Genomic DNA, 16,883 nt, shown 5'->3' on the forward strand with positions numbered 1-16,883 from the left:
TACCTCGGGTTACAGACGCTTCAGGTTACAGACTCCGCTAACCCAGAAATAATACCTCAGGTTAAGAACTTTGCTTCAGGATGAGAGCAGAAATTGCGCAACGGTGGTACAGCAGCAGCGGGAGGCCCCATTAGCTAAAGTGCTACCTCAGGTAAAGAACAGTTTCAGGTTAAGAATGGACCTCCGGAACGTATTAAGTTCTTAACCCGAGGTACCACTGTATTACCTATCAATTGCCTGGGTAAGTGTGAGGGCTTGCATATACAGTATCTGCCCTTTCACTACCCTGTTGTTGTAGCTTGATCCTACCCTACCTTAGACACAGTATTTTATATAAGCCAAGGTTACTACTGGATTGAAAGGTGAGATACAATTTAAGTAAATCCGCCAAACCAACTCATGCTTACGTTCTGCTCTATTAAACCATGGGAAATAGTAAGGCAACCGGAAAGGTGCTGCGTTTTTAAAATGACCCTCCACCCAAACGGTTGCTGTAGGAGGAACCAGAAATAGATAATAGTATTTTATTTTCCCCCCTCCTCATTTTCTGTGGTGCTTGCGACTATGACTGGATTTTGACCTGCTAATGGGACATTACCCCAAAGGAAATTAGCTTTTACACATGTTGATGGCCTAGAATTAAAGGTAGTGGCTGATACACAAGTCAGGAAGTTTGCCTAAGTTAATTAACCCTTTGCATATGCTAGTTCCAGGGGATTAACAGCAGCAAACAGGCCTCTTAAATACACTGGCTATTGCCTCCAATGAAATTAGCTTTGACACTACAAACCTTAATTACTTTCTAGCACCTATAAATCTATAACAATACTATTATTGTGCTTTTACTGCCAGGGAGAGGAAGAGGTGCTTGTGGGATGACCTTGGGGACTGTGTGCATTGATTTGGGAGGCACCATTTGATTCTCTTTCTCAGGCAGCAAAAGTCTTGCCCCAGTCCTGTTACTCGACAGTGAAATGCTAGCTTAAATGCAACCAGTTAGGGTTGCCATATGTCTTCTTTTTCCAGGACACATCCTTTTTTTTAATGGGTAGAGTCATGATAGTGATCCATAGTTAAAAGAAGAAGTAGGCAAATGTGTCCTCTTTTTTGCTCTTCTAAATATGGCAAGCCTACGGCCAGGCTTAAGAGCCTTTTCATAAGTGGCTGGAGCCTAGAATAAATATGTGAAGATGTACATGCTTGTGTTTCTACGTGAAGGAGAAAGTTGCATGTGAACTGGCCTTTGAATTGTCAAGATTCCCTGGTCGATTATAGATTAATAAATCATTGCTCAGACAACTTGACTTTAAAAAGCAAAACAAAACCCTGTTTAGCCTGTCCCGTTTTTTTCTGTGGGGATGATGCACAATTTGCCTTTTCAAAAGAAAAGAAGGAAGGTATCTTAAAGAGGAAACCAACCCATCAATCAAAGGCTATCGTTTGTTGTTTGCTGTCCCTTGTGCTTGTCTAGAGAGCTTACAGTCTTCCTATAATACTGTGGAAATCGCTGCAGAGTTTAAACAAAAGGCACATCATGACATAGCACATCAAGTGCTTCAGCTGTAGGACTTGTAACTTCCACAATTTATTGTCATACGCTCATTCCTAAAATCAAGTCTAACATTATTTTTAAGTGCCAGGGTTGAGTGTGATGAAAGATAAAGAGGCATGTGATTGAAAACAGCATCACAGCTCCCCGAAATTGCTCTGTTAATACATCGCAGCATGGTTTTCTCTGGGGGATTAGGATTCCCAGTCATTCTACCCCACCCCACCCCACCCCAATACAGCTGCCCCATGGTGATTAAATATCAGTATGGGGCAGCTTTGTAGTATAAGCTCCTAGGAGACTCCTTACCCACCCACCCCCATTCCTTCCTAGCATAATCTGTTATTCTCATTTCTTAAAAAAAAACCAACCACCACTACCACGACAAACCCCATCTTTTCACTTAAGGCTTCATCCCAGAAGTGAAATGCTGGCGTACATTAATCTATTGTGACAGACCAATTCCATTGCTTTTCACCTTCGAACAATTCTCACTTTTTTAATTACTTTTCATAGTTTCCCTTTAATGGTTGAACTTAGCATTTTAAATGATGTGCAACACACACACACTTACACTATATATATATATATATATATATATATATATATATATATATATACACACACACACACACACACACACACACACACAAATATCGCAGTACCCATACTTTAGAAGGCAATCCTAAACATGCTTACTAGGGAGTAAGCTCCATGAATATAGTTGGGCTTAAGTCAAAGTAGCAATGGCTGCATCTGCAAATTTCAGTTACTCTGTTTTTCCTTTTTCCAGTGTTAGGTTCAGTTCGACGTATTTTAACATCCGTTTGTGAATCTTTTAAAAAGTCCTAATGAAAATACGTCACCATTTCTCCTAATAAACACATTTCTATACAATTTTCACTAATAAACACATTTTGCAAGCAATTTTCCTTAATATGATGCACTTTCATTTAATGTTTTCACTAATGTGCATTTTTATGCACACTGTCCCCTAATTTACACACGTTTGCCCGTATTTCTGGGTTGGAGAACAGCACTGCAAAATTTGTAGACATGTGAATTTCAAGAGACAGCTGTGTTTCAGTGCGTTGCTTCAGGAAGTGTGAATTAAATAGGTTTGCATTAAAATGCGAACAAACCAAATATTCCCCCATCTCTACTTCAAAGTAAACATGCGTGCGATTGCACTGTTAGGCTGCAGTCCTGTACATGCTTACCTGGGAGTAAGCCCCATTGAATTCAGTGTGAGTTACTTTTGAGTAGATACACATGGTGCTGATGGTGCTACATTTTCATGCCATTCTATTTTCTTGTTCACTGTAGCATGTTTATTACTATATGCTGCTGCTTACATTAAGAATGAAGTTGTAATTGGCACTAGACTTTTTGTATGTCTCGCTTCCCCTTTGCAAATTTTGCTTACATAGTATTAATAGTATCTTTACACATAACAAAGGTAATTGCTGCATCCACCCTAAAAGTGTGTGTAGATATATATGATTTATGACTGTATATTTTGTGCATCTTTTAATGTATGTGCCCTACATGTATACAACTCTCCTTTATGTAGAAAACTTCATTTATTATAATAAGAGTATATAAAGCACCTGTGGTCCAAGAGAGCATTTCTATTGTATATCAAACAGGAGCTACTTTAGGAAAGTCATTCCGAGGTGACCCTAGGGTTTTGGGGGTGGTGGGCAAGAGAGTCATTTGAGGCCCCTTAAAGGATTGTAAGCAAGTCAGGCACAATAACACGTCACTTAATTCTATACAAGAAACTGCAATGAAAGTATGGATAAATGTCTCATAATGCATTTATTGCGGTCAATTTTTATTGTAACAGGAGTGGAGAATATTACTTCATGCAGTACATCAACACAGCACTGTAAGAACATGACTATAAATCATAAATAAAAAAGAAGCAAGCCATTAGCTCCATATGTGATACTCTTATGTAAACAAATGCAACCCCCTGTCTCACAAAAGAAAATTGTAAGACAATATGGTAGGAGGCACATATGGTGAATTGGTGATAGCCAGTTCACTGATAAATAAGAGTATAGTGATTAATCATTTAATAGTCAACTGTCTACTACCCTTTTTAATGAAATGAACTCTTTTGAGGCTTCCTGGGAGCAGGGCCCTCAATCAAATCACTGTAATAGTAATCCAAGTCTTTTCCAATCTTACGTTCAGCTGAAACCAAAGCTAACCCTACTAGATGTTTTTGGAACACAGAAGAGCGCAGATGTATTTTTAAAAATCAATTTCAACTTTTAAAATGGCCTATCACTAGATGCAACAGGTACAGTGAGAATAATGCTAATACTACACAAACTGGGGTGACACTTGTGACACAGTGTGAGGCAGCCCAGTGTCTGCATATTGTTCTTGTGAATCAGGGACTGGTTCTGCCCCCCCCCATTTCTTTTGTGCAACAACAGTGTATTTCTCTAAAACCCTTCATTGCTTGCCTGTCTCTGATTCTATTACTGCCTTAGCTTTTCTCTTTGTTGATCCTGAATGCTATTGATGTGGTGCTATCTTGATTGGCTAAAGAAAAAAGAAGGGGGTTGATGTGAACCAAATCCGTTTTTTGCTGCTGTGTTTACTGTTGTGCTTACAACAACAGTCAGTAGCCAACACAGGAGAGAAATTCTTTCATAAAACCCACTGATCAGAAGAGAGGGGGGAAATTGTGTAATCCCATGCATGTTTTTTCAAAGGTCCTACTATATGAAGGAAGATTCTCAGACAAGTGTGTATAGGATTGTGGCCTGCAGTTTTCTTTGGGCAAGGAAGTTTGCATTTGAGGAGGCAGGGGGGAAGAGCTTCAACCTTTTCCATGTCTTAAGCAGATATTCTGTTAAACAGCCGAGTTATTTTCTGGTGCCACCTCCATCATCTTCTCATCAGAGCCAGCAAAAAAGACTGAAGAACAATATTTTTCCACTTTGCAGAGATTTCACTGTGAGACAATACCTGTGAAGTTGTGATGGTCTTTTCCTTTCCTCTCTTACTGAAACAAAATGGCGACTGACTCCTCCTCATGTCCTAAGTGAACTGACCAAGTGTATAAAAATGGCTTGGCAGTTCTGGTGTACTGCTGATACAGATGGGTCTGGCTTAAGTGGGGAAAAGTTTGTGTTTCTTGTAGGGAGGGACTTGCAATGCTGCTGAGTTAAAGACAAGGCAGGCTGACTGCAGGAGAGGAGGCAAGCAGGATTTTCTATAAGGTTTTGCCCCACCCCTTCAAAGTGTACGACTCTGGGTATATGCTCCTCCTTAAAACCACTGGTCTGAGGAACATTCACCAAAAGATCAGAATTGTAGCCTATATTCCAACATTTTCAGTACATGAAACCACTGGTCTGAGGAACATTCACCAAAAGATCAGAATTGTAGCCTATATTCCAACATTTTCAGTACATGATCCTAGATTGGGCTAACAGGCCTTGCTGTTGTCTGCTAACTTTGGGTAAGATGGTGGTGATCAGCACAGTGGCTTAAAATGGACATAGTGTCTAGCTGACTGCCCCTGTAGCAAAACACAACCTGTTTTGAAGTCTGGTCACCTTTTCTGGTGGGTGGCGTTGCGGCCAGGCATCCAGGGACCCTGCGGAGATCCGGCGGGGGGCGGAGATTGACGCTCCCCTCTTGCTGGCGCTGGCCAGGGGCACGCCCAGGGGTGGCCCCGCTGTCCAATCAGCGCCGGTAGGGGGTGTGGCTGCGGGAAATTTAAACCATGGCACAGCCGGGGTGCCCTCTTCTCTCACCGTTCACTGTAGCATGGCTGGGGGTTTTGGAAAGAGGAACTCACGAGTGGTAAAACAGAGTAGCGTTTCTCTCCTTTGCTGGAGGTATTTTGGCAGAAGGTCAGTAACCATCAGCCAGCAGTGATGCTGTAGTTGCAGATCCTGCACTGAGCCAGGGTTTGGACGAGATGATATGTGGAAAGAATCAGTGTGGCTCCTTTGTGTGTGTTGCATTTCCCCCCCAGGATTGGATCTGCCTTGGCTCAGCTCTACGGGACTTCTGCTACTCTGGAGCACCATCATTTTAACCACGCTGTCATGATTCTTCAGAGTGAGGTACAAAGCCAGCAGAATGCCCAACCTCTTCTCCTTATGTAAATATAAGTATCTAAAATAAACCTGCTTTTCTTTTATCAGTTCAATGCATCTATTACTTGTCCCTTTCTTTGCAAACTGGTAGAAAAGGGATCCTGAGTTCCACTCCAGATTCCTTTGATACATGTGTCATTGGGTTTTGTGAGAAGGCATGTGTAATTTGAAATTATATTGTATTTGTGTTTATGCATAGTTTGTAAGCTGCTTTGTTGCCTGAAAAGTGGGCTATAAAACTATTAAATATATAACATTGGCTCCCTGTGTCAAAAAAGTTAAACAAATCCAAACAGCCTGGAATGTGATTGAAAAGTTTCTGACTTTTGTTGTTTACACCATCAGAACCACAGTAGTCTAGTAAATGTTCTGCATCATAAATACATTTTCCCCCAGAATATAGACTAACATTGCCTCTGTCTTGATTAATGCAGTAAGTCTATGATACAATCTTTCTACAGCCTTCTTGGTGTTCATAGTAAATAAGCCAGTCAAGTCAGAAAACACAAAACTATTGGTGTGTGTGTGGTAAACTATTGATAGGTTTTTCCTCTCTAACATCCTCCTTCATCAGCACTATGCAGGCTTTTAAAGATGACACTGTAAAAATAAAATAAAATTCTGTGTGAATGGTTTTTCTGCTAAGACCAGCAAAGAAATACCAAGGATGATGCAGTCTCATGTACATTTTACAGGTTGGTTTTACAGATTAAACTATCAATTGGCTTTATATAAAGAAAGGTTGGTAATGATGTGGTTTCTCTTCATAAGCTTCCCCCCACACACACACCCAAGTGTGAAATAAATAATGCTTTCACTTAGCAGCTGTTTATGATGGCCATAACTTTTGAGCTGGTTCCAATCTTTATATACCCTTGGTCTTGATCCAAAGAGTCATGCCCCAAATGTTCTATAAATATATTGGGACTTCCAAGTTCCTTCTTTCTGTCGAGAGCCTGCCCTTCTGCATTGGCCACTGAACCACTCTTGAGATTTGGGGGCTTAGAAACATTTTCTGACACAGTATGAGGTCTCCCTGTTGAGTCTGGTGAGGGTGAGAAGCATGGTACGTTTGTAAATGCCTTCACATGTGCCAAATTCTTAATTTTATTCTGGGTCCCAGCTCATACGTTCTCTTGCTTTTTCTGTTTGCTTCAGTTAACACTGCTTCTTGCCAAACCCAAATATGTTGAAAACCTGATCTTGATAATAGTAAACATATGCAAACTAAAAAAGCATATTGTCTTTCTCTAACTCACAATTACTAAGGCTATAATCCTATATACATGCTTACCTTGGATCAAGATCCATTAAGCACAGTGGGACCTAATTCTGAGTAAACATGCCCAGGATTGATCTGTTCAGGTGCTTAATGCACTTTGCATAAATAATACATTTATTTATTCTTTTTTAATCACCGTTCATGAAATATTGTCCCTGGGTGGCTTACAAACATAAACACCTGTACATTAAAGCTAGAAAATGCAATATAACAATTTAAAACCAAGTTGAAATCAAACTATATTATAAAGACAACAAGCATCCCATCCATTACAGCTGGCCTTAACAGATCAACCTCCCTCAACCAGTACAAAGAGCAAATAAATCTCACATACATACTTAAATTTAAGACACGTTGATTTCCTCCAAAGACTCTTGGAAACTGTAGTTCGTTAAGTGTGCTGAGAATTGTAGCTCTGTAATGGGTAAACCACAATTCCCAGAACTTGGTGCTTTAAATGTATGGTGGATGTGACCCGATAGTTCCTGTTATACCTCTGAGGAAGGGAATTGTACAACTGGGATGCCACCACAGAGAAGGCCCTGTCCTGAGTTGCCACACAATAGATTGCACATGTCCGAACCCTGATCTCCTCCTTGACATTGGTTAAGTAGCCACCATCATTGCCCAAAATCCACAAATGGAGAATGGTTCTTCTGGGTTGTGCTTCCTCTACTGGAGGGATGGAATGAACCAATATTTAAGTGATCATCTGTCATATGTGCCAGCATTTACTGTGGTTTACTAGCTATGGTTAACATTAACTGTGACTTAGAAATATGTGTGAACTGGGCCAGTGTTTGACCATTCTGCGTTTACTGATAAATCACAGGACATGCTGGCAGTAGCAAGCAGGTCCATCCTAAAAAGATTTTAAAAAATAAACAGTAATACTCTCCATGTGTATTTACATTTGTTTTGCAGAAAGAACTGGGTGGGAAACCAATGTGTGCCTTGATTTCAGGTTTCCTTGTGCTCGGTGTCACCTTTCGGGGGGGGGGGGATGACATTGCCTTTGGTTTTGAGAGCCCCGGTTTCTCCATATACTTGGTAGCCCATTGAAGTAGTGCTAACTTTCCCACAATGTTCCCTGAATTGGCAAGCTAGGGCTCTTATTCACAAGTAGTTTCTTTTTATAGGTAATCTAAGGCAGACAGCCAGAAGTTTATTTCTGGGCTGTTCTTTTCACACATAAGCTGCAAGCCTGCAAAGAGAAGTACACGCATATACCTCAGAAAGGGGAAGAATAACCTAGAAATAGATGTGCAGTGTAATTCCTAGCATACTTAAGAGGGAAAACTAAAATCCACTGAAACCACTGGAAATTATGTCCATGTAACATCTTTAGCATTGGGCCAACAGCCTAACAGCAACCTGTTGTCGCCTGTAGACCTCTCTAAAGTATAGTCTCAAAGGCATTTGCAAAAAGAAAAAGGGGGAAAGGAGGTATGTCATTCATCAGTTACATATATTACATTTACGTGCATAATCCTTTTTTTTAATTGCCCATAATTTCAGTCTAGCAGAAAAATCTGGGAAAACATCTTAATTGAAGTGGCCGATGAAAATATTTTTGTCATGATTTCAGTATGCATAATAAAAAGAGAGATTTGCTGTAATAATGACACACATTGCAGAGCTATTGGAAAACCTTTCAAAAACAGTCTATTGATTCTAAGCTATTTAGCTTTGCTATCTCTTTCATTATAGGGTCACAACATCTTTGCTAACTTGTCCTCCAAGGATTACAGTGACCTTATGCAGCTTCTGAAGAAGTCAATATTGGCAACAGACCTCACTCTCTATTTTGAGTAGGTATTGGCATTTTCTGAATTTGACAAATGGAAATCCAAAAGAGCTACAGTCCCTAACGACCTTTTAAATACCAGTGAGGGCATGTGGCACATATTACCAGCAGTTACTATTTAATTATCATTTGAGGTATTTACTCTAGCGCTTGTGCATTTTAGTCTTCTGAAAGTTTTCAGTATGTTATGTGCAACTGTTTTCTGTTGTTTAAATGTACAATATACTTAATTTATAAAGTTAAAACAAAACCACTTCATTGTTTATGGAAGAATTGCATTGGTGGGAGCTAGGTTTTCTCCTTTCTCTTTTCCACGTGGGTTTGTTTTTTTGCTCTTTTAATTGGGGATCTTCTAAGCTTGTAACTTCCCATCTCTGTAATGAAGTTGCACAGCTCCATAAAAGCCGTAATGCATGTTTAGAGTGTACCCACTGAAATAAATGGGACCCAAATTAACCATTACTCAAGTTAAGTCCCATTGATTTCAGTGGGTCTACTCTAAGAATGGAACCAATCCCACAGGATTTTTAAAATCTGAATTTGTAGATTGGCATCAGTGGGTCATATCCAGCTAAGTCATAGGCAGAGTAGATCCACTAAAATGAATGGGTATAAGTTACTTGGTTGCACTGCAGGTGTGACTCAGGTTGGATATCGGCCAATGTGTTTGAACAAAGTCACATCCCTGGATCAGAAGAATGCGTGGTCTCACTGGATGTGATTTTGTTCAAACATAAAATTGAGTGATACCCAACATTAGTCATACTTGGAGTAAACTCATTGGAATAAATGGATTTAATCTTACGCTCCTGTAGGTAGACAACAAAGTACCCTTAGTAGGAATGTTGCTTTGGGGACAAGACCTACATGCCCCTCATGCAATGTATGGGTGAAACTGCCACCACAGATCAAATACTACAGAACTTGTATATCTCCTGACACCTACTTTTTCAACAGATAACAGTTAACAGATTCATTTGCTAGCAGGCTTGATGACTTTTTTTTGTTTGTTTGTTTTGGGGGGGAAATGGTGGTGCTCTTGTATATTTATATTTGGTAGTTTCTGAGGGCGTTGGTAGCAGGGAAAATGGCAGATGCTAAATCAGCTCAATGCTGATGTGAGGGGCATTGTGGGGAATGCAAATGGTGGTATCTGGCACCGATTGCAGACCTGCCTGCCAGCAGAAAAATGTAAGGGAAGTCACAGGGCAGATGTTAGCAGTGGAGTACCACAGTCCCAGCAGCTGTTCAAGGATGTTACATACTGATACTGGACCTGGGTGAAGCTTTTCCCAGTACAATATCTCCTTGCTGAGAAAACGTTCAGCTGCTGAACTTTGGCCTGCTGTGCATGTTGTTAAAAGACACAGGAAAAGAAACAGAACTAGCAGCTGTAGCTGGGGGCTGCAAGGTGATGTTCATGTGGTGTAAATCAGGCTTAGTGATGGCCACAAGCTTAGATGACTTTAAAAAGGGGGTATTAGACAAATTCAAGGGCAGGTCTATCGGTAAGCTATTAGGCACGTCAGCTAAACGATTCCCCCATATTCAGAGCAGCATTCGACAATTTGCCAGGTGCGACCAAATGAAGGTGCCCAGGTGCCAGGATGGCACCTGACTTCTCCACCATCTGGAGGTGCGTGCCTTGGGCATCCTTGGATCTTGACTGTTTTCACACACTAGCAACACATCCTGTAGAATTCTATCCATTATATATTTTATCTGCACAATTGGAATGAATTTCAGGAACCAAAAAGTGGTATTGAAAAATGCGACTTTTGAGCTACCTGGCCCAAAAATGGCAGCTAGGCATTCCGTTTTGGTGACTGTAACCCTGGTTCAAGGAGCCGTTTGGTGCCGAGCTTAATAGATCTGAGTTTCTAACACTGATTCACAGATGCCGTGGTACTGATTCTCAGCTCCTAGAGAGCCGACAGTGGCAAAGGGTAATTTCCCTACAAACCCTGTTTGTGGGCTTTCTGGAGGCATCTGCTTGGTGGTCACTCTGTGGGAAGCAGGATGATCTGTTGAACTTCTGGCACCTAGTGAAGAGCTATTATTATTATTATTATTATTATTATTATTATTATTATTATTAATTTATTTATTTCAGCAGGCATTTTCAAGTAAGTTTCATTTTAACTTTAGTGTTATCTTTTTAACCTTACTGTGCACTGCTTGGAGACTAAGGTGTCGAGCAGTATATAAATGGTTGAAATGAATAAATCTGGATGTGGCCAGCGGTGAGTGGTGCATCTAATTCAGGAGCCCAGCTGCCGCAATACTAAAATCCCCCTTTGATGGTTTTCTTCATTCGTTTCTTTGACATTCGGGCGCAAGAAAGGTGCTACAAAGGCATCAAGTGTTCTGCCACACTCCTAGCTAAAGCTAAAGCTTGTGAAACCTGTCTTACCTTTATGATGTTAAAAAACGAGTTGTTTAAGATGGGTGCAGGAAGGTCATGTTTTGATCGCAGCTGAAGATCTTATTTACTCTTTTAATTTGTTACACATTGCTCAAGGGATTCTGAACAATGAGGGAAATTGGATTTTCAAATGTGTTACTTGTTTTCTCAGGAAGGAGAAAAATGTGTTTTAAGTTGCAGCCTTCTTCTTAGTTAAATAAAACAAGGAGCCACTCTCAAAAACACCTTGTGCAGCGCTGACGCAATGCGGCGTTGCATGGGAACAGCTATGGATAAGATTGATTTAAAGCCTATGTGCCCAGCTAGTCTGGGCTGTTAAAATTGTCATCACTGCAGTACTCTTTCCCAGAGGTGCTGTTAGACCATCATGCCATGAATCTGCATGAGAGAAATGAACAGGATGAACTTTTGATAGGATGTACAAAGCAAAACGTGCAAGGGGGAAAAAATATTACTTGAGTCTTCATTAGCAGACTATATTAAATAAACAGAAAGTTCGATCATTTTTTTAAAAAACACAGATTGTTCTTTTGTCTCCTTTTAATGATTGACCTTAGAAGGTCATTTGCCTTTTGTAATGGACCATACTGGTGGCACCAACCCCATTTTGGTATATATAACCACCATTATAGACTTAAGGGTGGAAATTGTAGTCATAATTGTGAGCAGCATGGGATAGTGGCAGCCAAACTATTCCAAACATGAAAAGACCCTATGTCAAACACAGTTACTGGAATATCAAAATTTCAGATCCTGTCTGTGATACTGTCTTTCAGTAAGTTACATGGCTTAACCGATTGTGATGTCCCAAAGCCATTCCGTTGATGCCAGTCACTATGATAGAACTGGTCCCAGGGTATGGTCGGAAGGTACATGAGGCTACCCCAAAGCTAAGCAGGTTTGGATTAACCCTTGAATGGGTGTCTGCCTTGGGTTCCATGATGGAACAAAGGTGAGATATAAAAATGCAAGAAACTAAATAAGCAAACTTTCCTTGTGCTTCTCAGGTCATCTGCCTTTAGCTGAGGAAGCCTGAGAGCTGGTTTATACAATACTGCCCCAATGTCAAGGCTTCCAAGAATACAAGTAACGGCTGCAACATGTAATATTTACCATGCAAATCCTCTGTATTGTGTGGTGAGTCTCAATGCAAGCTGCAGAGTTCGCATCAAATAATGTAGAGGATTTACATTGCAAGCTACATATCTTCTTCCAAAGTTTAAATTACTTTTAATACCCTCTTGGCTGCTTTTGGTTATATAGCTTTATTCTGAACTGACTTTATTTTCATCAATATGATATTCTCATTGCATTTCATGGGAAAGTACCTGCATTTTGGTTTCTATAGGCATTGTTTGTATAAAAAAAATATATTCACTCAAAGTTTGTGTTTCTTCATGGAAATATAAAATCTCTGCATTAGAGATTGGTTTTCCTAGCCACAAATTATAAAAACAGTTACAAAACCTGCCACTGAATGTTTTAAGGCACTTTGGTGTGAAAAAGAAAGTCACATGCCAAGAAATTTCATAATTATATACTTATTTATCATTTCTTTTGTATCCCACCCTCTATCCAAGAAGCTCAGCGAGAGACACATAGGGCTATGCTGTTTTATCCTCATCAGCCCTGTGGGGAGGTTAGGTTGAGAGATAATGACTGGCCCAACACCATTCAGTGAGATTTATAGCTGGGCAGGGCTCTGATTGTCTGTGATTGTATAGCACTTGACTAAGGGCCAGGGAAGATTACATACTTTGGCAAGTTGGGCAACTTCATATATTTCTAAAACATGAACATTTATTAAATATACTTAATTCTTCAGAGTAATAATGTTCCATAATTATATCCTTGTTGCTAGTGTACAATCAGGAGACTATGAAATTGATGAACTGCTGTAAGAACTCATCCTGCAACTACAGTTGTACCTTGGAAGTCGAACGGAATCCGTTCCAGAAGTCAGTTTGACTTCCAAAACGTTTGGAAACCAAAGCGCAGCTTACGATTTGCTGCAAGAAGCTTCTGCAGCCAATCGGAAGCCCCATAGGACGATCGGATTCCAAAAATAGTTCGCAAACCGGAACAGTCACTTCCAGGTTTGCGGCATTTGGGAGCCAAAACGTTTGAGAACTAAGCTGTATGACTACAAATTTTTTACTATGCTGGAGCAGAAGAAAGCTTTTCCCCAGGTCTTTTGCTACCTGCACTGATGGGGAGTAAAAGGAGAGGGCCAATTCAGTGGTTTCTGAAGAACCTTACTGGTTCGGGAAGCACTGTGTTCTCACACAAAATTCCATTGAATTCATTACAACAACGTCTTATAAATGTTCTTGTTTCCTTCCACTGATACATTTTGTTGTAGGAGGAGGACTGAGTTTTTTGAACTTGTCAACAAAGGTGACTACAACTGGAATGTTAAGAGCCAGCGGGAGATATTTCGGTAAGTGAGGCCTCTGGGTTGGGTATGCAGCACATTTGTTTAACAAGATTGTTGTGGGAAACTAGACTATCCGCAGCAACCGAGGACCATATTCTTTGCAGGCATCTGGAAGTTCAGAGCTAGCCAGCGACGCTGTTTAGAGTGGCCATCAACACGGCTTCCTGGCTTGGGATCTGCACAGCTATTGGCCAAAAGGGTCTCTCCAAGACTAGCGATCCCTCGTCTGGATGTAATGCTTAAATCACCATGGAGATTGCTGTCATCACACTGAGTCTTTAACCTCTGCCAGATGTCCCTAGCGGCCCTGGGCAAGAGTGTGGAGACTCTTAATATGATTTCCATGATTACTGTGGTACACAATTTTTGTACAAGTACTGTTATGCTTTCCTCCTCTGAGTGATTAGATTTTCTGGGGACTGTGCCTACCCAGCTTTGGTTTCCTTTGGAAGGAGAGATGACAGCAGGCTTGTGACGTTTTTGTAATATTTGGGTTTATTTACGAATATACAAATCGGATATAGGTAGTGGCAGAAAGCATAGCAACTCTAAAAGCAGCAAATCTACTGCCTTGTGTCAGATGCCCAGTAAGGAAACCAACAACCACAGTTTCTTCTTTTTAGCTTGAAGCATACCTACTCTCCATCTTTCTCAGGCTGCAATTTATCTGTCTCACTGTAGCAAAACCTACTTCTATTGTTCCCTCTCACACACCGCTCTCACGTTTATAAGATCCTTAGCTGGAGCAGGGGAGGTCTGCCACTTACCTTGCATGCTGTTTGGTTTCTCCCATTCAAAAGTCAAGGAAAATCCAGCTATTTACTGTCTGTTGCAGAATGATTCTCCCTGGTAAACATGATGCATTCCTCAGCCCATAGAATGACTATGTCACACGACAGACTTACCCTGGGACGAGCAACCAGAACATTATGAATATATATACCATATAGCAGCATAACATTAACAAGCTCTTGGAAATCATACTAGGGTCTGACCAAGATGTTGTTGCATGGCCATTTTTGTTGCAGAAAAGCTGCTTCAGGGTGACAGCTTTTTAAGTTGAGTAGCAGCAGGAGAAATTCATTTCATTTCACCTTTAAAGAGACATTTACAGAAATGTGTACGTCTTGAAGCAATATGCAAACCGAATCACAGCTATCCTTGAAAATTCGCACTTCGGTGAATTTTGCAACACAGTTCTGCAGCCCAAGTAATGGGTGCTAAAATTCATATGCTAAGTGTCCATAAATGCATATATTGGTGAAAATAATACATTAAAATGTGTTGTGTTAGGGGAAAATGGCATTGCAAAACTGCATTATATTAGGGAAAGTTACATTAAAATGTTATATTAAGATAAATTCTCACTAAAATGCTGGTAAAGTCATGAAGACTTAAAAAAAAATATCAAAATGGTGTTAAAATGAAGATTGGAAAAATGAGAAACTGAGAGAAACCAGGATCTGCCAATTTGCCCCTTTCCAGCAGCAGAGTAGAGTGGGCACTTTAATCTTTTCCCACCCCTTGTTTTTCTGCTGTGGTTCCCTCTCATTCCACCCCCATAGCATTCTAGCTAGACACATTCTTTACCTTCACAAAGCTGCACTCCATGGGGGGGGCAGTGGCATAGGTGGGGAGCTGCAGTAAAAAGGGGGGTGGGAGGCAGATGAGTTAAGCATTCCTTCCGTGCCCATCTAAAGGTAAAGGGACCCCTGACCATTAGGTCCAGTCGTGACCGACTCTGGGGTTGCGGCACTCATCTCGCTTTATTGGCCAAGGGAGCCGGCGTTCAGCTTCCGGGTCATGTGGCCAGCATGACTAAGCTGCTTCTGGCGAGCCAGAGCAGCGCACAGAAACGCCATTTACCTTCCCGCCGGAGCGGTACCTATTTATCTACTTGCACTTTGGCGCACTTTCGAACTGCTAGGTTGGCAGGAGCAGGGACCGAGCAACGGGAGCTCACCCCGTTGCAAGGATTCGAACCGCCGACCTTCTGATCGGCAAGTCCTAGGCTCTGTGGTTTAACCCCGCGTCCCTCCGTGCCCATCTAGTTGTTGCCTAAAATTGCTGCCATTCAAAGCAGCTCTTTTGTTACAGGTATTAGCAATTAACATTTAGCTAAGCTGCAGGTGGGCAACCTGGGTTTTTTTAGTAGAGGATTCCATTCGCTCCGGGGTACCGGGAAGGGATGAAGCCAGAAATGAGCACTGCCAGGGGCATCAGCGAGTGGGCCACCCATTTTCTCTTTCATCTCTCTCTCTCTCTCTCTCTCTCTCTCTCTCTCTCTCTCTCTCTCTCTCTCTCTGTGTGTGTGTGTGTGTGTGTCTCAAGTCCTTTGTACAGTGGTACCTCAACTTAACGTTTACCTCCAGTTATGTATCCTTCAGGATACGTATGCGGCAAAAGTATTTTTCTGGGTTTTGCCACATGCGCAGAAGCGCTCCACCGCCACGTGTGCATGTGCAGAAGCGGTCCCTCCAGTTGCAGAAACCTCGGGATCCGACCCTAGCTCTGGAACGGATCCCATCCGCAACCAGAAGTACCACTGTATAGCTGAAAAGACAGCCCTGATGTTCTCCAATGGCGTTATGTAGCTGTTGTGTCAGGCAGGTCTTGTGCTACCCACAATGCCTGGTGCACACACATGCCCCCCCACCATGCACACATCTCTGCTCCCTACATCCGCCCCATCAGACCCACCACTCCCAAGGGCGTCCTTGCACAGTTCACCACAACCTCTACATCCACCAAGAAACTTTTGTGAAAGAGCAAAGAAACATCCCGTGAGCTTTCTCCTGTATGCACACATGCCGTTTATGAATGGAGCTATTCATGTGATGGGAATGATCCTTGTGTTTTAGCGGAGGCATGGGTCATTTCCTGTTTTTCCATATCATTTCACTCATTCCCAATTTTAGAGCCGGGGCAGTATATATGCCACTTCTTTTATTTCCACTGTCCTTGTTCTTCATCTGAGCTTCCTCATAGTTTTATCTGCATCATGTACTGTACATAAATGCTTTCTCCAGCTGAATAGTTTCTTTCTCCCAACACTTATAAAACATAATTGTAGCCAGGTATTAAACTACAGTGAAACAGTGTAGTCCTTACTGTAAATCTTGGGGTTTTTATTGCAGATGAACCGTAGAAACTGCTTAAACAGTGTCTGGAATGCCTCTCATGGTTATAGCTTTTCTCTTACCACAGTAGTCACTTATAAGTAGGCAAATAGATTAGCCCAATCTGTATTTAT

General features: G+C 41.3%; 1 protein-coding gene across 8 annotated transcripts in view; it reads left to right on the forward strand.

The window, feature by feature from the left end:
- The window catches only part of PDE11A (phosphodiesterase 11A), a 151,395-nt gene that overhangs the window by 109,162 nt on the left and 25,350 nt on the right, over nt 1-16,883 (forward strand). For 6 of the 8 annotated variants that reach the window (XM_053409983.1, XM_053409972.1, XM_053409966.1 and 3 more), the window contains 3 exons: nt 5,556-5,646; nt 8,672-8,772; nt 13,556-13,633. In XM_053409983.1, the coding sequence (XP_053265958.1) occupies nt 5,556-5,646; nt 8,672-8,772; nt 13,556-13,633 (270 nt within the window). Of the gene's footprint in view, nt 1-5,555; nt 5,685-8,671; nt 8,773-13,555; nt 13,634-16,883 lie in introns of those variants that run through there. The other 2 variants (XM_053410006.1, XM_053409993.1) reach the window with 2 other exon arrangements.

Source organism: Podarcis raffonei, chromosome 1 (assembly GCF_027172205.1).
Source record: "Podarcis raffonei isolate rPodRaf1 chromosome 1, rPodRaf1.pri, whole genome shotgun sequence".
Taxonomy (NCBI): domain Eukaryota; kingdom Metazoa; phylum Chordata; class Lepidosauria; order Squamata; family Lacertidae; genus Podarcis; species Podarcis raffonei.